This window comes from Triturus cristatus, chromosome 9 (assembly GCF_964204655.1).
Source record: "Triturus cristatus chromosome 9, aTriCri1.1, whole genome shotgun sequence".
Classification (NCBI taxonomy): Eukaryota; Metazoa; Chordata; class Amphibia; order Caudata; family Salamandridae; genus Triturus; species Triturus cristatus.
This window is the reverse complement of record NC_140592.1, coordinates 992,557,125-992,580,356: the sequence shown is the minus strand read 5'-3', so window position 1 is coordinate 992,580,356 and position 23,232 is coordinate 992,557,125. Positions and strand designations below refer to the sequence as shown.

Genomic DNA, 23,232 nt, shown 5'->3' with positions numbered 1-23,232 from the left:
AAACAGCATTCTACCATCCTCTGTTATTACTTTATGAACAATAATAATAAGTCTGCAGTACGTTCCATGCCCTTTACAGCAATGAACTACATTTCAACAAAAGATAGTTAATTCTACAAGACATTGTGAGTCACCTCTTCCCTTCTATTGTTTATAATTGAGGCAAAGTTTTCCCCCCAATTTATGGATGTCCTCAGAGCTGGGCTGGTGATAGAGGAGGCCAAGAATTCCTACAGTGGTTTGAGGGACAGCAGTGGGAATTCAGAGGGGTGGGCCTTATTATAGTGGCACTTATAAATACAAATATGAATTGTTGCTGTGCGAAACTAATACACCTGAGCACAGGTTACATTTCTCGCTGATGATCTGCAATATTTTATTTATTCCTTTGGAGAATTGTGTGTGAAATCTATGGCTGTGTTCACGATATATTTGGGAAATTGCTCAGTAAAAGAATCGTTTGGCTATTTTCTTTAATAATACTCTTGAGGAATTGAGGGCACATGTCAACCAACCCCCAGACTGCTACAACATACTGAAGAGGGCGCCACTAACTTCCAAAGCGTGATTGGTCGATGCAATGTGGGGCTAGTATAAAAACGGTTTCCAGAGCTGCTTTCGGCTCCCAGTAAAGACCTGGTAATCATCGGGTTCCGGCAAAATATATCTGTTTAAAGGGCGCCAGCTGTCCAGCCTAATTTTATCAGAGAAAGCATTGTGTTTAACTAAAGTGAACTGCCCCCCCAGTTCTTCGTGCTTTACCACAAGAACAAAATAGACCATATGCTTCTGTGTCCCTTGTACTTTGAGCAGTGCTTCTAACCTGTTTGGAATGTTGCCCTCACCAGAACCTGCTTTCAACAAACTTCATCTGGTTACAGGCCTAATGCAGGGCCTCCAGCACTGCCATTTTGCAAAGCCTCCTTGAGAAAAGGTTCAGCCCAACGTTGAGCATCTTTAATTCATCTTCACTTGGGAAATCCATGGACAGCTTTAGTTAATATTTCTTCCTCATGTATCAATGGTGTTATGTACCCCATTCAAGGCCTAAATAGTCAAATTACCTTTCACCTACATTTGTCCTACCTTGCTCTGCATAAGGGTTCTAGCACTGGCCTTTTACTCAGTTATGTGCTGAATAAAGTTCGATGGGTTTCCTTGAAGCTAACCTCATTTATTATGCATGAGGATTCTGAGAAATGTCCCCTGCACATGATATACTTAACAGGATTAACATATTCTGTATAAAAAAGGCATAGTCATCTTCATCCCAGGGCGAAATAACTACTTTGCATAATTGCAGACATTGATTTAGGCTCATTTACATAATCATACTCACAACACATCGATTGTGTAAGGAACCCCAAGGCCTTCTTTATGGTATAAAAGAACCATACCTACACTAGTCAGAGGAGAAGCATCCATGCTGACATAAGAAACTAGGGCTCCAGCCTGCAAAAGCTACAACACGCAGTGCTCTGACATCCCTTGCGTGGTGTCCAACTCGAGACCAAGACGGGGTCCTTCATTCTCTCCCATCAGGTAATGGGGTTCGATCTTTCCTGGGGGATTCTTGGCTTTACACCCACATACATGCTAGGTAGAGTTTGCATCGTAGAAGTACACTTGATTACTGTAATGTATATATGCCTGATTATGTTCACTGTTTTAGCACGATGGTAGAATACTACCTTTTATTTACTCTGTTGGTGCTTGTAATCTTATACATTGTATGTTATATCCTGCTAATGCTAATGCATTGCCTGTCTACCACCAGTGGAATGTTATTGTGATGATGCTGTCAGAATGTTGGGAATCTGCTGTGAGTAATGACAGTTGACTGGGCTGAGCTGCCTGCTGGCTGCTCCTGGTGGGGTCTTTATCTGGTCTACTTCTAATCTTCCTGTGATCCTGTACCATCTTCAAATAAAACCTCTTTAAATCATCTCAACTGAGTGGACTTGATCACTACAGAATTTTGGCGACGATTTTAACTGAAAGAACCTACTTCTGTCACCTCTACAAGAACTTCAAGCAATTTGTAATTTACAAAACCTCCTGCAACTCAAATCAAATATCCTCAACTGGCATCCTGACCCCACCAGTGACCTCCCATCGGTCGCCCATAGCAGTCTGCCAGTTATTTCTATGTGTCTGCGCAAGTGCTGTGCCCTCAGTGAGAGTAAGCCTGCCAACATTTTCAACGTCTTCGCTTTGTGCTGCACCTTCATGTGAGGGTAAGCCTAACATCTGGGAAATGCTGTATTTTATGTCAGGGTAAGCCTGATGCTCTTCATGTGCAGCCTCTGCTTCTACTTGCTGTTCCCACAACATCACAAGTGCTGGTTTATCCTATCCCTACAGCGTTTCAACTGGCAAGGTAATTGGACTATCTTGATGTGTTCCTGTCTTCAGTGTCACACCACGGGACAAATTCAAATCCCCACAGAGAGTGTGTCGCAACTACTTGTTACCTGCTACTTGCTACCTGCCAGGCAACCTCATTTCAGCTTTCTATCCAGTGCTTTTACGTTTGTAATTAATCTCATCTCCTCTGGTGAAGCTCGAGCGTTTCAACTCTATCAAGAGCAATCCGTGTTGAGTAGAGCTACTATTTCCCTGTGATGAACTTCAAGTCGGGTGAGAGAAAATTTTCTGCCCCTGTGTTACTGCCTGACATGCCGAGGAGTGTCATTATTTTCGTGTGTAGTGTTTACTTGCACATCTCGTTTCATCTTTAAATGAGCAAAGATACCTTCAATAGACAGTAAACTTTATTGAGACCTCGGCGAGCTTTGCGCAAAAGGCATGTTTAATTGTACATCTTGATATACGGCAGCAAAAGTGTTCCTCCAGGCAACAAATTACAGTATTTAAGTGTGACATTATTTAATATTTTAAAATTTGCCGTTACACTCAGCGAGTTTTGAATGTGTGCCAGGAGCCGCAACATTTGAATGTTTGCCGCGAGACCATTGCAAGCACCACTTTACCTGCGTCAGTGCCATGGATCCTGCTGGTCAAGATCGATCCCAAGCCTTTTGTGACGCTTCTCTTCGAAGACTGCATGGGCAGCGCTAGTCATGCATGTACCTGCCGTGAGTCACTCGGTACTCCGTGATCCTACGTGCCGCCATCTTAGGTTCTCTACGTTTCAAGCTGCAGACTGCGAATTTTTCTCCGATTCTTTGCTCTGACACCCATATTCCTTTATGAGCGTTAATATACTTCAACATGTAGGTACGGGAATTTCCAGGGGTTTATTTGCCTTCTTCATCTCACCGGCCTATTTACAGGTGCTGCCAAGGGGTGAATTGACTACGATTTATTTCAACCTTTGTTCCTTCAAATAATTATTTGAAACGTACTGCACACCATTGTGAGGATTTTCGGATCGACGATGTGTTTACATCATTTCTGTGTTTTAGTTTATTCTTTTGTCACTTATTTGACCTATGCTGCCATCTAGTGACTATGCCTCACTTTACCGGTTTAAGTGACTATTACTCATCACATGTTTAAAGCTCCATGGCAGGTGTATTACGGGGTTATTTTCGTTTACAATTTACAAGGTTTTCCATTTCTAGTGCTTGGCATGTCATTGCTCAATGACGTATTAATTTCTAGTGAGCTATATTTAACAAGTGAATTAATATGGTCACAGTGCACACTTTTGAACTTACTACAGTGTAGTATCGTGCACAATCTATGTACCTTCTCCAAAGGTGTATTACTAGGGTTTTGTCCTCCTACTGGTGCACAAGGCTGACCTCTCCATGAGGTGTTTTTTTATATTTTTCTTTATTTTTTTTTTTGTTTCACCTCTGTTTCAGTGCACATCTATCTAGTTCACACGTTGTGTGGTTTCAGTCCACGCATCTGCAATGTACAATCTCTCCAGAGGTCAAGAGGGCAACGACAAACTTCATTATAGAGCACTTGTGTGAGTTGTCCTGCAGCAATGCACAAGTTCCCTTGGGTTTCTGTTCGGCGTTTTGTGAGCAGTATGAAACTTCCTTGTTCCTTGGAGTCCTTCGACTGCCTGTTCAACACCATTGCATTGTCAGGCACACCTGTTACATTTTTTTTTTGTTATTATAGGTTAGGCTCATGTGGAATTCTTTTACATGGAAAGTGTAATCTAACGAACTTGTAGTTTCATGCATCTTTTGGACTTAGAACTACTCACACGGATACGCTGCGTGTCTCCTCTCATTCAAATGACTACGGTGACTACTTTATTTATCAGCCTGTAGCCTATTGTACATTATCTTGTGCTTGCAATGTTTTAATGGTTGTTAGTTTTTTTTTGTGCATTGTATATTACTTGACCTTTGGGGTGACTGTCCAAAGGGGATGTTTTTACCCTACATAGGGTGCCTATAGAGTATACAATTCTAGTCTGCTTTCCTTCGGGGACATATGCAAGGGTGGCAGTCCCTTTTGCATTTATATTTGTGTACTTGGGTTTCAGTCTCATCTCTACGGTGCACAACATTTTTACCTCCACACGGGGTGTCACATGGGTCACTTTCCCATCTGTTCAGTGCACATGAAATTACCTCCAAGGTGTTATTTTTGCACACTATATCATGGCTTCCTACGCATTTTTGTTATTGTGCAGTAGTTTCACTTATGTTCAAATGGGTACAAGTCCCATGTGGTTGTAGTGGGTGTAGGTCCCACCTACCTTGTTCTTATGGGTACAATTCCCATGTGTTTGTGGTGGGTGTTAGTTCCACTTGGTTCTTATGGGTACAAGTCCCATGTGTTTGTGGTTCGTATAGGTACACGTTCCACGTGGTTGTAGTGGGTGTTAGTCCCACCTACCATGTTTTTATGGGTACAAGTCCCATGTGTTTGTGGTGGGTGTTAGTTCCACCTACCTCGTTCTTATGGGTACAAGTCCCATGTGTTTTTAGTGGGTGTTAGTCCCATCTACGTCGTTCTTATGGGTACAAGTCCCATGTGTTTTTAGTGGGTGTTAGTCCCATCTATGTCGTTCTTATGGGTTAAGTCCCATGTGTTGGTAGTGGGTGGGTCACCCATCTACGTTGTTCTAATGGATATTTTATGCTTTTCTAGGTTTCTTGTGATGTACTCTCCACAGAATCTCAAAAGGTCTGTTATTGCTGGTCCATAGAATCTTAAAAGAATTGTTATTGGTTTTTTACAGCGTCCCAAATAGTCTATTCATGCTGTTCCAACAGCCTGTCTCAACGCTGTCTACGTAGTACAGATGTTCCTCCTATACAACGAATGTCTACAGAGCCTCTTGTCAACACTAGGTTTGGGGATACCCTCTTACCAACGTTCATTTATTTGGTCCATCTTGTCCTTTCATACTACAGGGATAGAGACTCCACACTCGTCTTGCACAAATGTCATTTTGTCTGCTGTGGATGACGGAGAGTTCTGGATTTAGCACAGAGTCTCAGGACAAGCTACTGTTGTAAGAATTTCCCATCATTTTGGTTGGGTGTCTGTTGTTGGGTGGCAGCGCTTGTTTAGGGCATTTCTACTGCAGTACTACGATGAATAATGTCAGGTGAAATCTATCATTGTTTTTAACTTTGATTTTTGGTCATTTTTTTTTTGTTTCTTTTGACCTGATGTTTGCAGTGTCAACTGCCGCTTTCAAATTAGAAGGTTTTGGGACACATCTTTAATGACATTTCTTCACCTGGTGTGTTTTTGCCATTTTTTTTTGTGGGATTATCACAGGGTCTACATGTTACTATTCTTTGACTGTTTGCTTTACAGGTTTGATATCTGGGTGTGCAGTTTGGGGTGTGCTCCGTTCACACTACTCAGGTGAGGGATCGCTCACCACCCTGGGAACCTGTGTTTTTAGCGTATGTTGAAGTTTTAGGAGGAGAAGATTGTTGTACGTTTATACAATTTTCAAGTGTGCACTATTCTGTTTCCCTCTCACGAGGACCCATGCAATGGTTATAGTCTTATTGCACAAGTGCGGGTTCGGATCCAAACACTGTCAGTTCTACCCTTTTACAGGGAATTCATGCAAGGGTTACAGTCCTTTTTGCATTACTATGGGTTCTTACCCAAATATTCCTATCGTTGTTGGGAATTTGTCATGAGTACCTACTCATATGTGCTGTTTTATCGCAGGTACATTAGTACAGTGCACGGTGTAGTTTTTCAACACCAAGTTTGTCCCTACACTTATATGTATGGTGAGTATTTCCAGTTTTGTGCACTACTCATCTCTATCCTTAGAGATTAGTCGTGGGTTCTCACCCATGTATTTGAGTTACATATTTAGCTTACGTTTTTATCATATTTGGGTGCTTTCCATGTTTTCATTGCTAAGTATGTTCTGTTGATATTTTATGTTTAATGCTATTTTTGCACTATTATCTTTGCCTTACAATTTTGTGTTTGTGTTATTTTAGTGGTGTTTTGATGGGGAATCGCCCTTATTTTCCTCATTCTCCTTGTTTCTTTCTCCTTTTCAGTTTTCCTTCTGTGGTCTTCTTCTCGTGTCTCTTGTGGTTTCTGGTTTTTCCTTTGTTTTTCTGTCGTGTTTTCTTCCTCTGCGTTCGTCGCTGCCTGTAGTCCGGTGTTCTGTTTGTTTTCCATTTTCAGCCCCATTTCATTCCTGTTCTGGCCAGTGGGTGCGTTTGAAGGAAGTCTTTTGTGCTTTTTGTTGTCCTTGTCTCTTAAGTTGACTCTTCTTCGCTGTTGTGTAAGAAGGGAGGATGGTTTCTATGTTTGATTTCTTTCCTTCTCTGTTCTTCGATTTCTCTCTTGTTTGCTCTTCTTTTAATGGTTGTGTTCATACTGCTTTTCTGTTGATGGATGTTTTGCTTTCACTTTCTCAAGTTCTCCTCTTACGTTTCTAGCTTTATGTTTTCCCGTATAAGAAAGGGGGATATGTTATATCCTGCTAATGCTAATGCATTGCCTGTCTACCACCAGTGGAATGTTATTGTGATGATGCTGTCAGAATGTTGGGAATCTGCTGTGAGTAATGACAGTTGACTGGGCTGAGCTGCCTGCTGGCTGCTCCTGGTGGGGTCTTTATCTGGTCTACTTCTAATCTTCCTGTGATCCTGTACCATCTTCAAATAAAACCTCTTTAAATCATCTCAACTGAGTGGACTTGATCACTACATTGTAGTAATAGAGGAAAGTGGGATCCAGTATGTAGATGTATAGAAATCTCTGGCAATCAGCCTAAGTGTACAGGGTAAAATATGCATAAACTAATAACTTTAGGCAGGGCTCAAGTCTTAAAAGAGGAATTGGGGGACTCGCCGAGATCTGCAGAATGGGTGTGGCCTCACCACGCCTGACATCACAGGAAGTGGCATCACAGGAAGTGATATCATAGGAAGTGACATGCTGGTGCCCGCCATCGAATGTGGCATCACAAGAAGGGGCATCACAACCCATGATGTAACAGGAAGTGAGATCAGATCTTAAGACCTCACATATGTCTAGCGTGGTACTTTACCTGAGAATATTTTTTGGCAGCCTACGCAGCAACCCTACACACATACCTACTCCCTGCTGACGAGAGGCAACTACCTCGAAACACGTGTCCAGGGATGGCTAACGCGACACTTATTTTCATTTTAAACTTTTGGCATAGGCGTACCCGCCGACGCTACTTCATGGATCACAATTCTTTGGGGTAACACGCTGGTAGGACTAGCAGAGTGCGGCCAATCGGATTTGTGTTTACATTCAGGCTCCCTTGAGCCGGTGGGGCTGACGAGCCCATGGCTACGCACCTGCGCGCCTTGAGTGGTACTTTACCTGAGAATATTTTTTGGCAGCCTACGCAGCAACCCTACACACATACCTACTCCCTGCTGACGAGAGGCAACTACCTCGAAACACGTGTCCAGGGATGGCTAACGCGACACTTATTTTCATTTTAAACTTTTGGCATAGGCGTACCCGCCGACGCTACTTCATGGACCACAATTCTTTGGGGTAACACGCTGGTAGGACTAGCAGAGTGCGGCCAATCGGATTTTTGTTTACATTCAGGCTCCCTTGAGCCGGTGGGGCTGACGAGCCCATGGCTACGCACCTGCGCGCCTTGAGTGGTACTTTACCTGAGAATATTTTTTGGCAGCCTACGCAGCAACCCTACACACATACCTACTCCCTGCTGACGAGAGGCAACTACCTCGAAACACGTGTCCAGGGATGGCTAACGCGACACTTATTTTCATTTTAAACTTTTGGCATAGGCGTACCCGCCGACGCTACTTCATGGACCACAATTCTTTGGGGTAACACGCTGGTAGGACTAGCAGAGTGCGGCCAATCGGATTTTGTTTACATTCAGGCTCCCTTGAGCCGGTGGGGCTGACGAGCCCATGGCTACGCACCTGCGCGCCTTGAGTGGTACTTTACCTGAGAATATTTTTGGGCAGCCTACGCAGCAACCCTACACACATACCTACTCCCTGCTGACGAGAGGCAACTACCTCGAAACACGTGTCCAGGGATGGCTAACGCGACACTTATTTTCATTTTAAACTTTTGGCATAGGCGTACCCGCCGACGCTACTTCATGGACCACAATTCTTTGGGGGTAACACGCTGGTAGGACTAGCAGAGTGCGGCCACTCGGATTTTTGTTTACATTCAGGCTCCCTTGAGCCGGTGGGGCTGACGAGCCCATGGCTACGCACCTGCGCGCCTTGAGTGGTACTTTACCTGAGAATATTTTTGGGCAGCCTACGCAGCAACCCTACACACATACCTACTCCCTGCTGACGAGACGCAACTACCTCGAAACACGTGTCCAGGGATGGCTAACGCGACACTTATTTTCATTTTAAACTTTTGGCATAGGCGTACCCGCCGACGCTACTTCATGGACCACAATTCTTTGGGGTAACACGCTGGTAGGACTAGCAGAGTGCGGCCAAATCGGATTTTTGTTTACATTCAGGCTCCCTTGAGCCGGTGGGGCTGACGAGCCCATGGCTACGCACCTGCGCGCATTGAGTGGTACTTTACCTGAGAATATTTTTTGGCAGCCTACGCAGCAACCCTACACACATACCTACTCCCTGCTGACGAGAGGCAACTACCTCGAAACACGTGTCCAGGGATGGCTAACGCGACACTTATTTTCATTTTAAACTTTTGGCATAGGCGTACCCGCCGACGCTACTTCATGGACCACAATTCTTTGGGGTAACACGCTGGTAGGACTAGCAGAGTGCGGCCAATCGGATTTTTGATTACTGTAATGTATATATGCCTGATTATGTTCACTGTTTTAGCACAATGGTAGAATACTACCTTTTATTTACTCTGTTGGTGCTTGTAATCTTATACATTGTAGTAATAGAGGAAAGTGGGATCCAGTATGTAGATGTATAGAAATCTCTGGCAATCAGCCTAAGTGTACAGGGTAAAATATGCATAAACTAATAACTTTAGGCAGGGCTCAAGTCTTAAAAGAGGAATTGGGGGACTCGCCGAGATCTGCAGAATGGGTGTGGCCTCACCACGCCTGACATCACAGGAAGTGGCATCACAGGAAGTGATATCATAGGAAGTGACATGCTGGTGCCCGCCATCGAATGTGGCATCACAAGAAGGGGCATCACAACCCATGATGTAACAGGAAGTGAGATCAGATCTTAAGACCTCACATATGGCTAGCACTGGGGGACTCATAGTACGGCCCGTGGGCCGCCAGCGGCCCGGCAAGCCTTCCCTGGCGGCCCGCGGACCTTGCAGACATCGTACCTGTGCAAGCACCGCCGGTTGAAGCAGCGCGGAGCTACGGGGGCCGGGCGATTCTTTTAAAAGCCAAGTCACTTGTTAATGAGGCTTTGTTGTATTTCACCTCTTCTTAGCGCCCCTGCATCTCCCCTCTGAATGAGTGGGGATGCAGGGGCGCTAAGAAGAGATGAAATACAACAAAGCCTCATTTACAAGTGACTTGGCCTTTAAAAGACCTGTGAAGTACTTGGGTGCGGCGGCTGTTTGTGTTCCAGGGAAGCTGACTCAGCGCTGGGTGAGGTGACGGCCAGGGGGGGGGGGAAGCTAGTGAGAGCAGCAGGTGAGTTTAAAGCAGGAGGAAGACAGAGTGCGACAGAGGGAGGGAAAGAGGGAGAGGGGTAAGACAGAGCAGGAGACAGGGAGGGAGAGACAGCGAGAGAGAGACAGACAATTTGGGAGAGGGAGGGAGACAGACTGAGGGAGACAGAGGGAGAACAGATGGAGAGGGAGGGAGACAGAGAGGGAGGGAGACAGAGAGGGACAGAGACAGAGAGAAAGGGAGACAAACTTATTGAGAGAGAGGGAGAGAGATAGAGAGAGGGAGGGAGACAGGGAGAGAGAGAGGGAAGGAGAGAGAGGGAGAGGGAGGGAGGGAGAGAGAGGGAGGGAGACAGAGAGGGAGGGGGAGAGAGAGGGAAGGAGGGAGACAGGGGGAGGGAGGGAGACAGAGAGGGAGGGAGACAAACACAGTGAGTGAGGCAGATGGAGGGAGAGAGTGATAGAGGAAGAGAGACAGGGAGAGGGAGGGAGACAGGGAGAGGGAGGGAGACAGGGAGAGGGTGGGAGGGAGACAGAGAGAGGGAGGGAGACAGAGAGAGGGAGGGAGACAGAGAGAGGGAGGGAGACACAGAGAGGGAGGGAGATAGAGGGAGGGAGGGAGATAGAGGGAGGGAGACAAGAGGGAGGGAGAGGGAGGAATGGAGGGAGGGACTGAGACAGCGAGGGAGGGAGACAGAGTGAGTGAGACAGAGGGAGACAGAGACTGAGGGAGGGAGGGGGAGAGAAAGGGAGACAGAGGGAGAGAGAGAGAGAGAGAGAGAGAGAGAAATAGAGAGAGAGAGAGACAGAGAGAGAGACAGAGAGAGGGAGAGTGATAGAGGGAGAGTGATAGAGGGAGGGAGGGAGACAGAACTAGATAGATAGATAGATAGATAGATAGATAGATAGATAGATAGATAGATAGATAGATAGATAGATAGATAGATAGATAGATAGATAGATAGATAGATAGATAGGTGTGAATGCCGGGTCTGGTGGCTCAGTGGATGAAGGCGTCTGCTGCAGGGGCCTGTGTTCAACCTCATGATCACAGTTTTTTTTTTGCTCTAGCCCCGCCCCCTCCCCCACTGCCCCCGCCGGTGCGGCCCTCGGCCACAAACCACACTGTAAATTTGGCCCCCGAGAGAAAGTTTGTGAGTACCCCTGGTCTAGCAGGTCTATCATGAGTACATTTGAGTGTATTATAATATTTAAAAAATTAGATTTTGCATTGGTTTTGGGCTAGAATATTGACGCAACCCCGATGCAAAATCTGGGCCTCAACTTATACATTTATGATTTTTTAAACCCTGCCACAAAGAAAATGGCAACAAGAAGAAACGTGGCAGTAAATCTGTTCTGCTTAGTTGATTGCAATGTCTGTATTTTAAAATATCTTATGGGGTTAAGGCACCTATTGCAGAGATCTTGCATGCCAGCTAAATCTCAGGGAATAACAATAATAATGGTAAAATAACTCTCGAGGATAACATATTTGCTGGAGAGATCTGTGTTTTGCCTAGTCCTAGTTTTCAATCAAAGTAGCATAGATGGTTAATATGTCTCCTGCAAAGTAAATTAGGTAACACGTAGATGATAGAGTTTTACTTTAGGCAAACGTGTAAGTGGGTTACTGCTTTTAAGACAGAGATCCTTTTGTTACTTGAAGTTCAAAGAATTGTAATCCTTCTAATAAAAACAGTGAGGTATGAAGGACATGGGGCTACTACACCTTGTAACACTCACTGTCTAATGTAACACATCCTTTATATTGATGTACATGCATATTATTTATTGTCAATGAATAACCTTTAGGTGTGATGTGAAGCGCTCTGACACCCTGCATTGGGATGAGTAGTGCTAAAGCGCTTTAAAAGGAATAAAATAAAATAGTGGTATTTAAATTGTTATTTGTGTAAATACTGGAGCGACCAACACATTTGACATTCTTACAGTAAATGCATATCATTTATATATAGGTACGGAGCAATGGCAAATGCATTTCTCTCTTAAGTACCTATAAAGTGGTAAAATGTGTGTCTTTATTTCCCCTCCATTGAATCTAGGTATGAGGCTCCCGATAGCTCCCAGCCAGGATACTCCAACAAAAAGAGGTCTAATGGCCCATTAACTCCGGCTGTTGTTATGGACGAAGCTGGAATCTGATAATCTCCTTCCCCACCTGCACGTTGCTGCTGGTAACAAAATCAAACAACGTGCAGGCACTGCTGAAAGTTTCCAGTGTCAGATAATTACAACAGGACGAGTTTAGCATATTTCAGCAGCGTTGCCCTACTGCAATGCCCTCAGAGATGGAAAAATAAAGTGGTAAAGAAGTTAATTCCTCACCATTTTATTTTTCATCACCCCGTCCCTAACGGAGTGTCAGGACACGGGTAGGCTGCTCCTGAATGGCAGCAGGGAGAAGGGTGGACTGCCTTTTGCATGTGTTTAAAGTGTGCATGTCTCTTTGACCAGCCATCTTGCAACGGCCAGCCAAACATGCGCACTTTAAACCTCTCTAACCCAGCTGTCTTAAGACAGCTGGGATAGAGAAAGCAAAAGCATTGAGTGCTCTTGTGTGTGCTGATAGAGGCCTCTACCACCAATTCTGCTGCTGCTCTGAAGCTGCGAGAGCAGCGCCGGGATTGGTTAAGAGAGTTAGCTGGGGCTCTGGAGTTACGAGGGAAGAAGACTGGAGCGAGGACGACGCAGCAGCAACCATGGTAAGTACATTTTTATTTTATTTACTAAATTGTTTTGATTTTATGAAACCACCCACCCACCCACCACCCATTGGCTCACCCCTCCAGTCACCAAAGTTGGTAGACTCCCCTGATTCTGGGAGAAATAGGGAAGGAAACTGGCATTCCACTGAAAGTAGCCAGCTTTACAGCAGGGTAGATGGAGCCTACCCTCTGAAAATAGTGCGTAGACAGCGAATACACACGTCTACCCTTGACTCGAGCCCTGACTTCAGGGGTATATTGACTAACTTATTTGGATTGCAAAGTTTATTGCAAATAATGCTGTCATGACACATTATTCATTTAATTTCAGTGTGTGATGCAGAATACGAAGTACAGTTCAGGATGATACATTACTTTGACATTCATTGCTGATACCACAGGCATGGTGCTGTGCCAATGCTGGAACCCATTGTTATGGTAGTCTTGGCACCGTGCAATGGATCGTGTAACCTGGCACCAACATACTTATGTGGATGCCAGCATAGGCACAACAGGCTTCAACACGGTGACCTAGCACTCTATTATTTAGGTACGGTGCATGCAGGGTCCTGGCACATTTACATATCTATTACAGTGTGTTCACTGGGCGCTGTCTCTGTCCTGACACTCACTTACTTAGTTGCCACCCGGTGCAATCGACAATGGACGCTGTGTAATAACATTCAATTATTTTTATGTACTGTGCACTTTTCACAACCACTTAAACTGATCTGGCAACTGTACGTGGCACAAAATCGTCACCAGTGATTTTCGAAGGAAATTGCTTCTTAGCAGTCTTGCAAATGTGCAGTTTTTATGTTAGGTGCATTAATATTGATTTTAATATATGGCATTATAGGAGACTATAATGAGGATTTAAACGCCTGAATTCCTCTGATGCTGCTGCGTGCACTGTAAGGTGTTAGAAACTTAGTATAACCAGGCTTTCCTCTCTGTATTAAAAATATATCGAAGCAGTATCGGAACCAAAAATACTGCTCTTCCAAACTGTAACAGTTCCCCGAAATCCTCTATTGTTAAAAAAAAAAAAAGCTGGAAAAAAAAAACAACTAACAACTTTTCAATCACTTTAAGGTGTGAATGTTTAACCCGTTCCGTGCTCATGACGGAACCACTCCGTCATGAGCCACGGGCGCCGTGTGCTCATGACGGAGTGGTTCCGTCATGCTGCGGCCGTTGGCGGCCGTTCCGCCCACGCGGCGCTAATTCCCCGCCTGTGCGGGCGATTAGCGCAGTGGGCGGAGTTGTGACGGAACCACTCCGTCATGAGCACAGCTCGCCCGTGACTCATGACGGAGTGGTTCCGTCACGAGCACGGCGGCACCGCATCTGCCCCCAAACCCCCCCAGCGCCGCGGCGGAATTCCTGCCGCGGCGAAGGGGTTAAAATATTTCAGTACAGAAACGTGCTAGTCAAGTGGACTTTAAGGGGCTTATTTAACATGGGAAAAAGTGACATTCGGGCGGCGCAAGGGGCTTGTAAATGAGCCCCTGAGTCCAGAGTCATAAATGTGCAGTTGAAGAACGTCAGTGGTCAGTGGATCATGGGTGTTTGTGTGCATGGTGGCGTGCGTTTGTGTACGTGAGTACTCTTGTGAGTGCCCCATTTCCATTTCAAAACATGATACAAATTAACTGCATAATTTTTTCCAGAAAGTCTATGACAACGTCTGATGCATACATTTGAGCACCGACAAGAAAGCCCTGCTTCTGAAATGTTCCCAATAAATGAAATTTACATTTTGCTTTCAAGATTTCTATGTGAAGCACACCTCCGTTCAGTCCTGCCCGTCCCACAGTCAACCCATCCAAGCCTTTATCTATGGATATATTATTATAGCAAATATGCACATTAGAATCTTCTTACCTTGTTTTTGCAGTAGTCACAAAGGTCATTTGCACCAATAAAAATGGTAATCACCTTCCAGTCTTTAGCAAAGGCTACACCCTGTGGGTCGAAAGGAGACTATGTTATTCAAGTAAAGTATTTAAAGGTCCATTTACTGAACTGTCTTAAAATCATGACATTCTTGTGATTTGCCAATTTTAATTTTAGGTTTCATAAGCACAATAGTTTGACAGCACAGTTAAAAATATATATTCAAAATAGGCTGCACTTCTCTAGTACAGTGATGCTCAAATATCCTTTGGGGGTACAAGGACCCAGCATATCATAAAAAGTTGAGGGGATGGAGATAGATACAAAGCACCACTCGCGATTATCTGGTCGCGCTGGACCGGGTCAGGGTCACAATTTAAGGCCACCCACAATGGAGTGCAGGTTGGACACAGGAACTAGGTTCATCCTGGTGTAGAGTTTCCCTTCTCACACAGTCCATTTCCACGTGAGGAGCCTGAGCAGGAGTTTCATTGTTGGTGGGAGCTGCAAGATGATCATTGTTGGTGTAAAAGGCAGGTTTCTGTTAGAGCTTCGCGTTGGTGGGAGACTCAGATTCAGTTCTAGCAGATTGAAGGGTGGGGGAGTTCACTCTGACACCAGTAAAGGGTCCAGGACCTCGGTTGTCACCTCTTGGGGGTCAGAACTCACTCCAGTAGAGGCCAGCAGTAGGGCTCAGGCAGGTCTACAGGTGTTGTCCAACTGGGCAGTTGCAGGAGAGGCCTCTGGAAGCCTGTAGTGTCCCTGTAGCTCAAAAAGGAGGTCAACCAAGTGACCTGTGGAGTCACTTCTTGTTTTCTGGGTTCAAGACAAGCAGGTCCAGCCTACCTTTTTCAGAGGGCAGGGCAGTCCTTCTTCAGAATATTCAACAGGTCCAATAGTGTTCTGAGAGTGCAACTTTTATACTAAGTGGGGTTCACTCTCTTTGTCTAACCCTAAACGGCTTCTGGTCAGTTCTCCCCCTCCCCCTGGATTTGGCTCCATACTGTCTAGGGTAACAAAGGATGGGCAGGTCAGGGTATCATCTGTATTTCCCAGTGACAGAGCTTGTAGCTTCAGAAGTCAGGAAGGGAATGGGCACAGCCCTCAGGCTACCGTTTGAAGCTCAGGAAGGGCTGAATACCACCCCAGACCATCCTGCTCAGAGGAACACCCTTCCCCAAATGCAAGGCACTTTTGTCCCCTGTCTGGAAGCAATACACATCACACCAGAGGGGAGCCATTAATAGCCATGTGACCCTGGACGCTGGCAGAAAGGCACATTTGGTAAAGGCAAAAAATGCCAACTGTCCATTAGTGGCATTTTCAGAATAGTAACTTAAAAGCCAACTTTAATAAGAAAGTGGATTTTAAATTACAATCCAAATGAGTGGAAAATGAGTAGAAGAAGTATTTCTCTATCTGTAAGCCTTGCTACAGTGAAAAACAACTTCAGGCGTTTATCACTGTCAGGACATGTAAAACTTAAATACACATCTCCTACTTCGAGCCTTTAGGGCCTTAGTGACCTTAGTGACTTATAAGTATTAGTGACTTATAAGTATTTAGTTAGTCCTGGTGTTAGAAATGGGGGACTCTAGTTGGCAGAGGTAGGTACCTTTGCCCAAGTAGGTACCCTTCTTCCTAGTCAGGGTCAGGGGAATACACTTCTAAAATAACCACTGCTCGTGCCGAGCAGGGGTTATTTTAGAAGTGTATTCCCCTGACCCTGACTAGGAAGAAGGGTACCTACATGGGCAAAGGTACCTACCTCTGCCAACTAGAGTCCCCCATTTCTAACACCAGGACTAACTAAATACTTATAAGTCACTAATACTTATAAGTCACTAAGGTCACTAAGGCTTATCTCAGAGGCAGTGTGTAAAGCATTTGTGAACAGATACAGTAATACAATGAAAAGACTATAAATGGATACCACACCAGTTTAGAAAAATAAGTAATCTTTATCTATACCAAAACAAGACCAAAACAACAAAAATGCACAATACAGTACTAAAAATATGATTCTTAAAAGGTAGAAACAGTTCTGTTCCCAGCAAATGTTGGATGCAACACTTTACACAAAGTACCTTGGATGCGTCAAAAATGCAAGGAAAAAGTGTCGCAGGGAAGGTGATGTGTTGGTTTCTTACACTCAGGTAGGGGATGCATCGGTTCTTTTCTCATGGGGAGGTGATGTGTTGGTTCCTTACTGCTGCGCAGGGGAGATGATGCGTCGGTTCCTTAGCAGAGAGGAGGTGATCCGTTGGTTTCTAACTGCGTGGGGAGGTGATGCGTCGGTTTCTTACCTTGTCCCCCAATGATGCGACAGACTTGGCGCTTCGATGCAATGCGTGACAATCCGGCACGATGCGAAGCATGAAGACCGGCTATGGGAAGACTTCAGCTGCGACCCCTCGATGCATCGGTTCTTCTCCAACAGGGCCAGCATCAGAATCGGTGCGATGATCTCGGACGTCGGAGATCGGTGCACAGGATTCGTCGCATGGCAGACACTTCGGCTGCGAGCAGGCGCTGCGTCGGAAAATTATTCTCTCACCACTGCAATGTGTCAGAAACAGGCGATGCGTCGATTTTCACAGTTCTTGTAGTTTTCAGTCCCAAACCAACCTCCAGAGATCCAGGACACTGGGGTTGAAGTCTTTGTGTCCCTGAGACTTCAGAACAGGAGGCAAGCTCTATTTCAAGCCCGTGGAGACCTTCCTCAAGTAGGGGACACAGCAAAGTCCTTCTCCTTTCCTTAGCAGAAACAGCCGCTGCAGGCCAACCCCAGACAGCACACAGCAAAGGGGCAGTACTTCTCCTCAGTTTCTCTAGTTCTTCTCCTTGGCAAAGGTTCCTCTTGATTCCCAGAATGATCTTTGAAGTCTTTTCTATCCCAGGAGACTTCCAACAGGAGGCACGCTCTACTTCAAGCCCTTGGAGAAAACTCTAACAGCAGGATGAGGAAGGCACAGTCCAGTCCCTTCCCTGCCCAAGGCAGAAGCAACCACTGCAGGCCAACCCCAACAGCACACAGCACAGGGGCAGTACTCCTCCTCCAGCTTTCCCGGTTCTTCTTCATGGCAGGTTCCTTAGTTCAGCAGTAATCTAAAGTTCAGGGGTCTGGGCCTCGCTTTTTATAGCACAAATTCCTTTTTTCTCTGGTAGCAGAGAAGCTCTTTGCCCAATCAAAACCAGTTCTGTCATCTCTGGTACAGCTGCCCGGCAGGTGGTGAAGACAGCATTGTCCGAGGCTGACAGTGCCTATTCAGGTGCAAGGGAAATCTCCTCCCACCACTCTAAATCCAGACCGAGCTTATCCAGGTGCTTGGGAGAACTCCTCCCCCTACTCTGAATGCAGCCCAGGTCTATTCAGCCCAGCCCTGACTAGTTCAGGAAAAACAGGACACACATCAACTCCCCTCCCCTAGTGGCTGCCTGAGAGAATGCAAATTCCCAGCCCCTGTTACCCCAACGCCAGACAGTTAATACACAAATCATGAGAGGCACCCAGGTTTGGCTAAGCAAGAAAATACCCACTTTCTAAAAGTGGTTTTCTCAAACACACAATATAAAAATCATCTTTACTAAAAGATGCATCTTTGTATTCTGAGTTCAGGCATACTAAACTTAATCTTTCCATCTTGTCCCAATGCAAAGTTATATTTATAGATGTTATAAATAAACTTCCATTCTATCCTATGGGACAGATAGCCTTTCAAAAGTGAAAAACAAAATTGGCAGTATTACACTATCAGGGCATGCCACACATATCAGTCAACATGGCAGTACCAAACTGCACACAGACACTGCATTGGCGGGTCTGAGTTACATATATAGGCTGCAGGCCGACTAACAGCATTTGATTCACAGGCCCAGGGCACACACAGTGCACTGTATTAGGAACTTACCAGTAAATAAAATATGCCAATCATGGAATTGCCAATCAATCATAACAATTGTTAGAAATGGGGGTCTCTAGTTGGCCAGGGCTGGCACCACTGTCCAAATAGGGACCCTTCTTCCTAAGTCAGGGCAAGTGGGCTACCCCCTTTGACAACCCCTGCTCAACCCTGTGGTAACGTAGAACGAGCAGTTAGGCCTATCTCAGAGGCGGTGTGTAAAGCGTTTATGACCACGTACAATAAGGCAGCAACGACACCACAAAAGGGACAAGACCCAGCTAGGTTTATAAAAATAATATCTTTATCCAACAGTTTAACTCCAGGCTTCTTAAAGCGTTTCAACAACTACAATTCATGTCCCCCCCAGAGGGACTCAAAAACACACATTTTCACATATTCACCCAAAGCGTGACACAGACTGAGTTCAGGGCCAGAGCCTACGCGACCCGGTGCACACCAGATACCTGTTGTTGAAAGTGGACACATCACGCAGCTTCTCAAAGAAGTGGAGTCGGTGACAGGCAGACTCCCAGCGACCACAAGTCTTGGAGGTTGAGGTCCGCAGTGTGCACCCACAATGATTCGGGCACTCTGGGACAGGCGGGCGCTCATTGGCATGCGGCTGCGGCGGCCCGGGCTGGTGGTGGCGATGACTCTCGTCGTGCAGCTCCGTGGTGGGCTCACAGCGGCAGCAGCTCTCTCTTAGTTGCAGCGGCCCACAGGACAACAGCGACAATCCTCAACAAGGGGGGACCAGATGCGGGCGCACAGCGGCAGCAGCTCACTCTCGGCTGCGGCGGCCCACAGGACAAATCCCAAGGATGCAAAGTTTACCAAAAGTGTGGCCGCTCAACGGCCACAGCTCTCTCTTAGCTGCGGTGGTCCACAGGACCCACAACGATGATGTAAAGCAGCAAAAGGGTGCGGGCACTCAGCGGCTACAGCTCTCTTCTTGGCTGCAGCGGCCCACGGGACAAATCACAATGATGCCAAGTAGCAAAGGGTGCGGGCACTCAGTGGCTACAACTCTCTTCTTGGCTGCAGCAGCCCACGGGGCAAATCACGATGATGCCAAGTAGCAAAGGGTGCGGGCACTCAGCGAATACAGCTCTCTTCTTGGCTGCAGCGGCCCACGGGACAGAGGATGGTCTCAGCCCGGCTGGCACCGCAGTGGAGGCTCAGTGGCTACAACTCTCTCTCAGTTGCAGCGGTCCCCACAGGTTCAGCGAAGGGCTCAGAGGTGCCGATTCCGGTGGACTCTCAGCGGCGGCAGCTCTCTCTCGGCGGCGGCAGCCCACACGGATCCAGTGGAAGAGTTGCAGGTGCAGATTTAGGCGGGCTCTCTCAGCAACGGCAGCTCTCCCTTAGCTGCAGCGGCCCACACAGTGTTAGCGAAAGGTTCAAAGGTTCAGACCTAGGCGGGCTCTCAGCGGCAGCAGCTCTTCCTTAGCTGCAGCGGCCTGCTTCGGTTTTCGCAGAAGATTTCAAAGGTTCAGGTTTAGGCGTGCTCTCAGCAGTGGCAGCTCTCTCATAGCTGCAGCGGCCCGCTCCAGGTTTAGAAAAAGATTCAAAGATGCCCAGTCCGTGGTCCTCACAGTAGAAGTAGAGGCTCCGGATTACTCGATGGAGGCCTCACCTGCAAGTAGGATTCCTCGCACAGGAATTCCAACGGCTGGCGGGGTGAAGTCTAATGTTCCTGAGACTTCTGCAGGAGGTGCTCTCGATTAGGCCCTCGGGTAGTTTCTTCGGCAAGCTTGGTCAAAGTCCTTTCCTCGGTCCGCTCGGACAGAGTTTCGTCTTGACATCCAGAAGGAACACACTTGGACAAAGTTCCAGCTCAGCATTTTATACCTAAAAAGTCTTTGTTCTCTAAGGCCACAAATCACTGATTCCAGTCAGAACCAGTTCGGTGGGGTCGGGGAGCCCTTTCAGAATGAGGGAGTCTGCTATCAGACACCCAGTGGGAGGTGGAGCCATCATCGATCTTACCGGACGCAGCCCTGCTCAGTTCAAAGAGTCACCCCTCCTCATGCTCTGAATACCGATCTCTCTCTCCAGCCAGGTCTGACCCAGCTTGCCCCGCTGCTCCAAAACCAGACGGCCAAATCACATTCTTGCAACAGCCTACAGTAAAGCTCAGGCCACAAACTACCGCGTTTTCAGGAAAGGTATTTCCAAACATGTAACATACAAACGGTCCTGACCAAAAGGTGCCCCTCAATGTCCTGAGCACAAACATACCAAACTCAAAGTTCCTATTAGGTTCCTAGGGACAGATAGGAAGATAGAAAGTAATCTTTAACCGGCCCATCCTGGCCTATGAGAATGGATCGTTTTGCAGTAGCGACAGTGAAATGGAGGGTAACTCGCTATTGAAACAGGCTACACAGATGTAGGCATTATGGTTATCCTTATTCATACAATTCATTTATATACAGGGAGCATTCGCGCTGTGGCACTAAGTAGCAGTGGCATGGCGCCCAGAACATCTAAATCCAGCCAATATAAACAATAGGGAGAGGTGAGAGGAAGGGAGACTCTCGCCAATGATGCCAGGTCTAACATGCATCCCCTCCAGCTGAAATGTGGGGAGAACTAACCATCCCCTTGGGGGTTCTCATCACTAAGGAGGAAATATTTGGACAGACCATCAGCATTGGCGTGTTCTGTACCACTGTGAAATCCATACCCTGTAGGGAAATGTACCATCTCAACAACTTGGGATTCTCACCCCTCATCTGCATCAACCATCTAAGGGGCCAGTGGTCTGTCTGAACCCGACTCCTCGCCCTGATCTCCATCTCCCTCAACATTCTCTCATGCTCCATTTTCATTTTCTCACAATCAATTGACAATCGATCCTTCTCGAGGTCTAACTTCTTACTCTCCAGGTCCTTCTGACCTTCCAATTTAGCCATCTCCAAACTGTGCCTCTTATTTCTCTCCCTGTCCTCCAGCTCTTCTGGACCTGGCGAAGGGGTGGTGGGGGTCTCAATATTGTCATAAAGATCCCTGGCGACTTATAAGATCCTGTTTAGAGCAATTTATCTTATTTACCCAGTAGATAAGTCCGCTGAGCTCAAGATACTTGACGAAAGTGTATATTTATGATGAATAAAAAAAATTCCAGGGTCCACATACCGCCTAGAGCCATGAACCCCAGCCATAGAAGGAGCAAGGGTTATCACTCTTTAACAGGAGAGCTGATGATCATTTACAGAGCATTCGGACAGAAAATATATTATGGCCCTGATTACAAGTTGAATTGAATTTCAGGCGGAGTATCCAGCGGCTCGAATTACAGTTACCAACCGGTAACTCCGCATGGAATTCAACTATTAGGAGTCAAACTGTTTGAAATGGGGAATAACTGTGCGCACATGGCATTTATTCAGTATTCCAAACAATATTCCCTTTTCCGAGGGTAAGGACACACATCTACCACCCGCTATAAAGTGGTAGATGTGTGCAGGGACTTTTGCATGGGCTGGGAGTGGGGGCTAGGAAATGTATGGAGGGAGGGGGAAGATTCATTTTTGCTGGAGGAGGACTGAATGCTCCTCCTTGCCACCGAAAAATTCAGGGTGGAGCTGAGGACAAAACTTGGCTGCTATTGCCTTAGAAGCCTTGCCCAGCTTTCAGCCAGCACAATCCTGCATTCCCACACCCAGGAAAACCAAGGGGCAGATTTACAAGCCCCCTGCGCTGCCAGTCCGTCACGTTGCGTGACGCACCGGCAGCGCAACCTGCTGAGTGATATTTACAAGCACAGGTAAAGCCACCCTGTGTGACTTTACCTGTGCTTGTAACTATCCCCCCTTTTCATGCAACATTTTGTGTGTTAGGGGTGTGACAAGGGTGCTGCTGTGGGTGTTCCCATGAAACCCCCATGTCCACTGATGCATTTCTAGATTTACGAGGAATCGTTACTCTGGAAATGCGTCAGAATGCTACGCCAAGCATAGCGAGGTGCAATTCTACAGCGCACATCGGAAGAGGAAATCACCTCAAATGATTGTTTTTGTGTAGGAAGATAATCCTTCCTGCACAAAAACAACCTCCCCAAGATGCAGGCATCCTTGCACCATGCCAGCGCATGGCAGCAGTTTGTGCGCCAGCGCAGGGGGAAGCACAGAGATGCAACATATTATAAATATGTTACATCCCTGTGCCTCGAAACTAACGCAGCACGGCGCAGCAAAATGACTTGCAGCACCGCGCTGCGTTAGTTTCTTGTAAATCTGCCCCCTTGTGTGGCAACACCAGACCAGTCATGTTTAGGTGGAGCGGAATTTGGTAATTTCACTCCACCTGTCACGTAACCAGGATATTATGATATTCAATGGAGCTGGCATAGTGCAACCAAACCTCAATGGTATGAAAACAGAATATCAGGCCTGAATATCTACGGGCCAAAATATTGTGCCCCAAATAGCGTTTTTAAAAATATCGACCCATTTGATTAAATAATTGAAAGTCTACACCCAATGGAGCAATTTGGATTAAATAACAGAAAATGTACACAATATTTGAGCTACAATATTTGCATCAGACGATATTTTGGTTATAGATATTGTGACATACCAGCAGGCACGAAATGATGGGGTGATACACACTCATCACAAAGATCACCGCCACATCAACAACCATGATCTCGA

At 46.2% G+C, this 23,232-nt stretch overlaps 1 protein-coding gene across 1 annotated transcript in view; it reads right to left on the bottom strand.

Moving 5' to 3' along the window:
* The window catches only part of LOC146799170 (phospholipase B1, membrane-associated-like), a 176,111-nt gene that overhangs the window by 88,245 nt on the left and 64,634 nt on the right, over positions 1-23,232 (bottom strand). Inside the window, exon 9 of the mRNA XM_085626591.1 lies at positions 14,658-14,738. Within this exon, the coding sequence (XP_085482717.1) occupies positions 14,658-14,738 (81 nt within the window). The remainder of the gene's footprint in view (positions 1-14,657; positions 14,739-23,232) is intronic.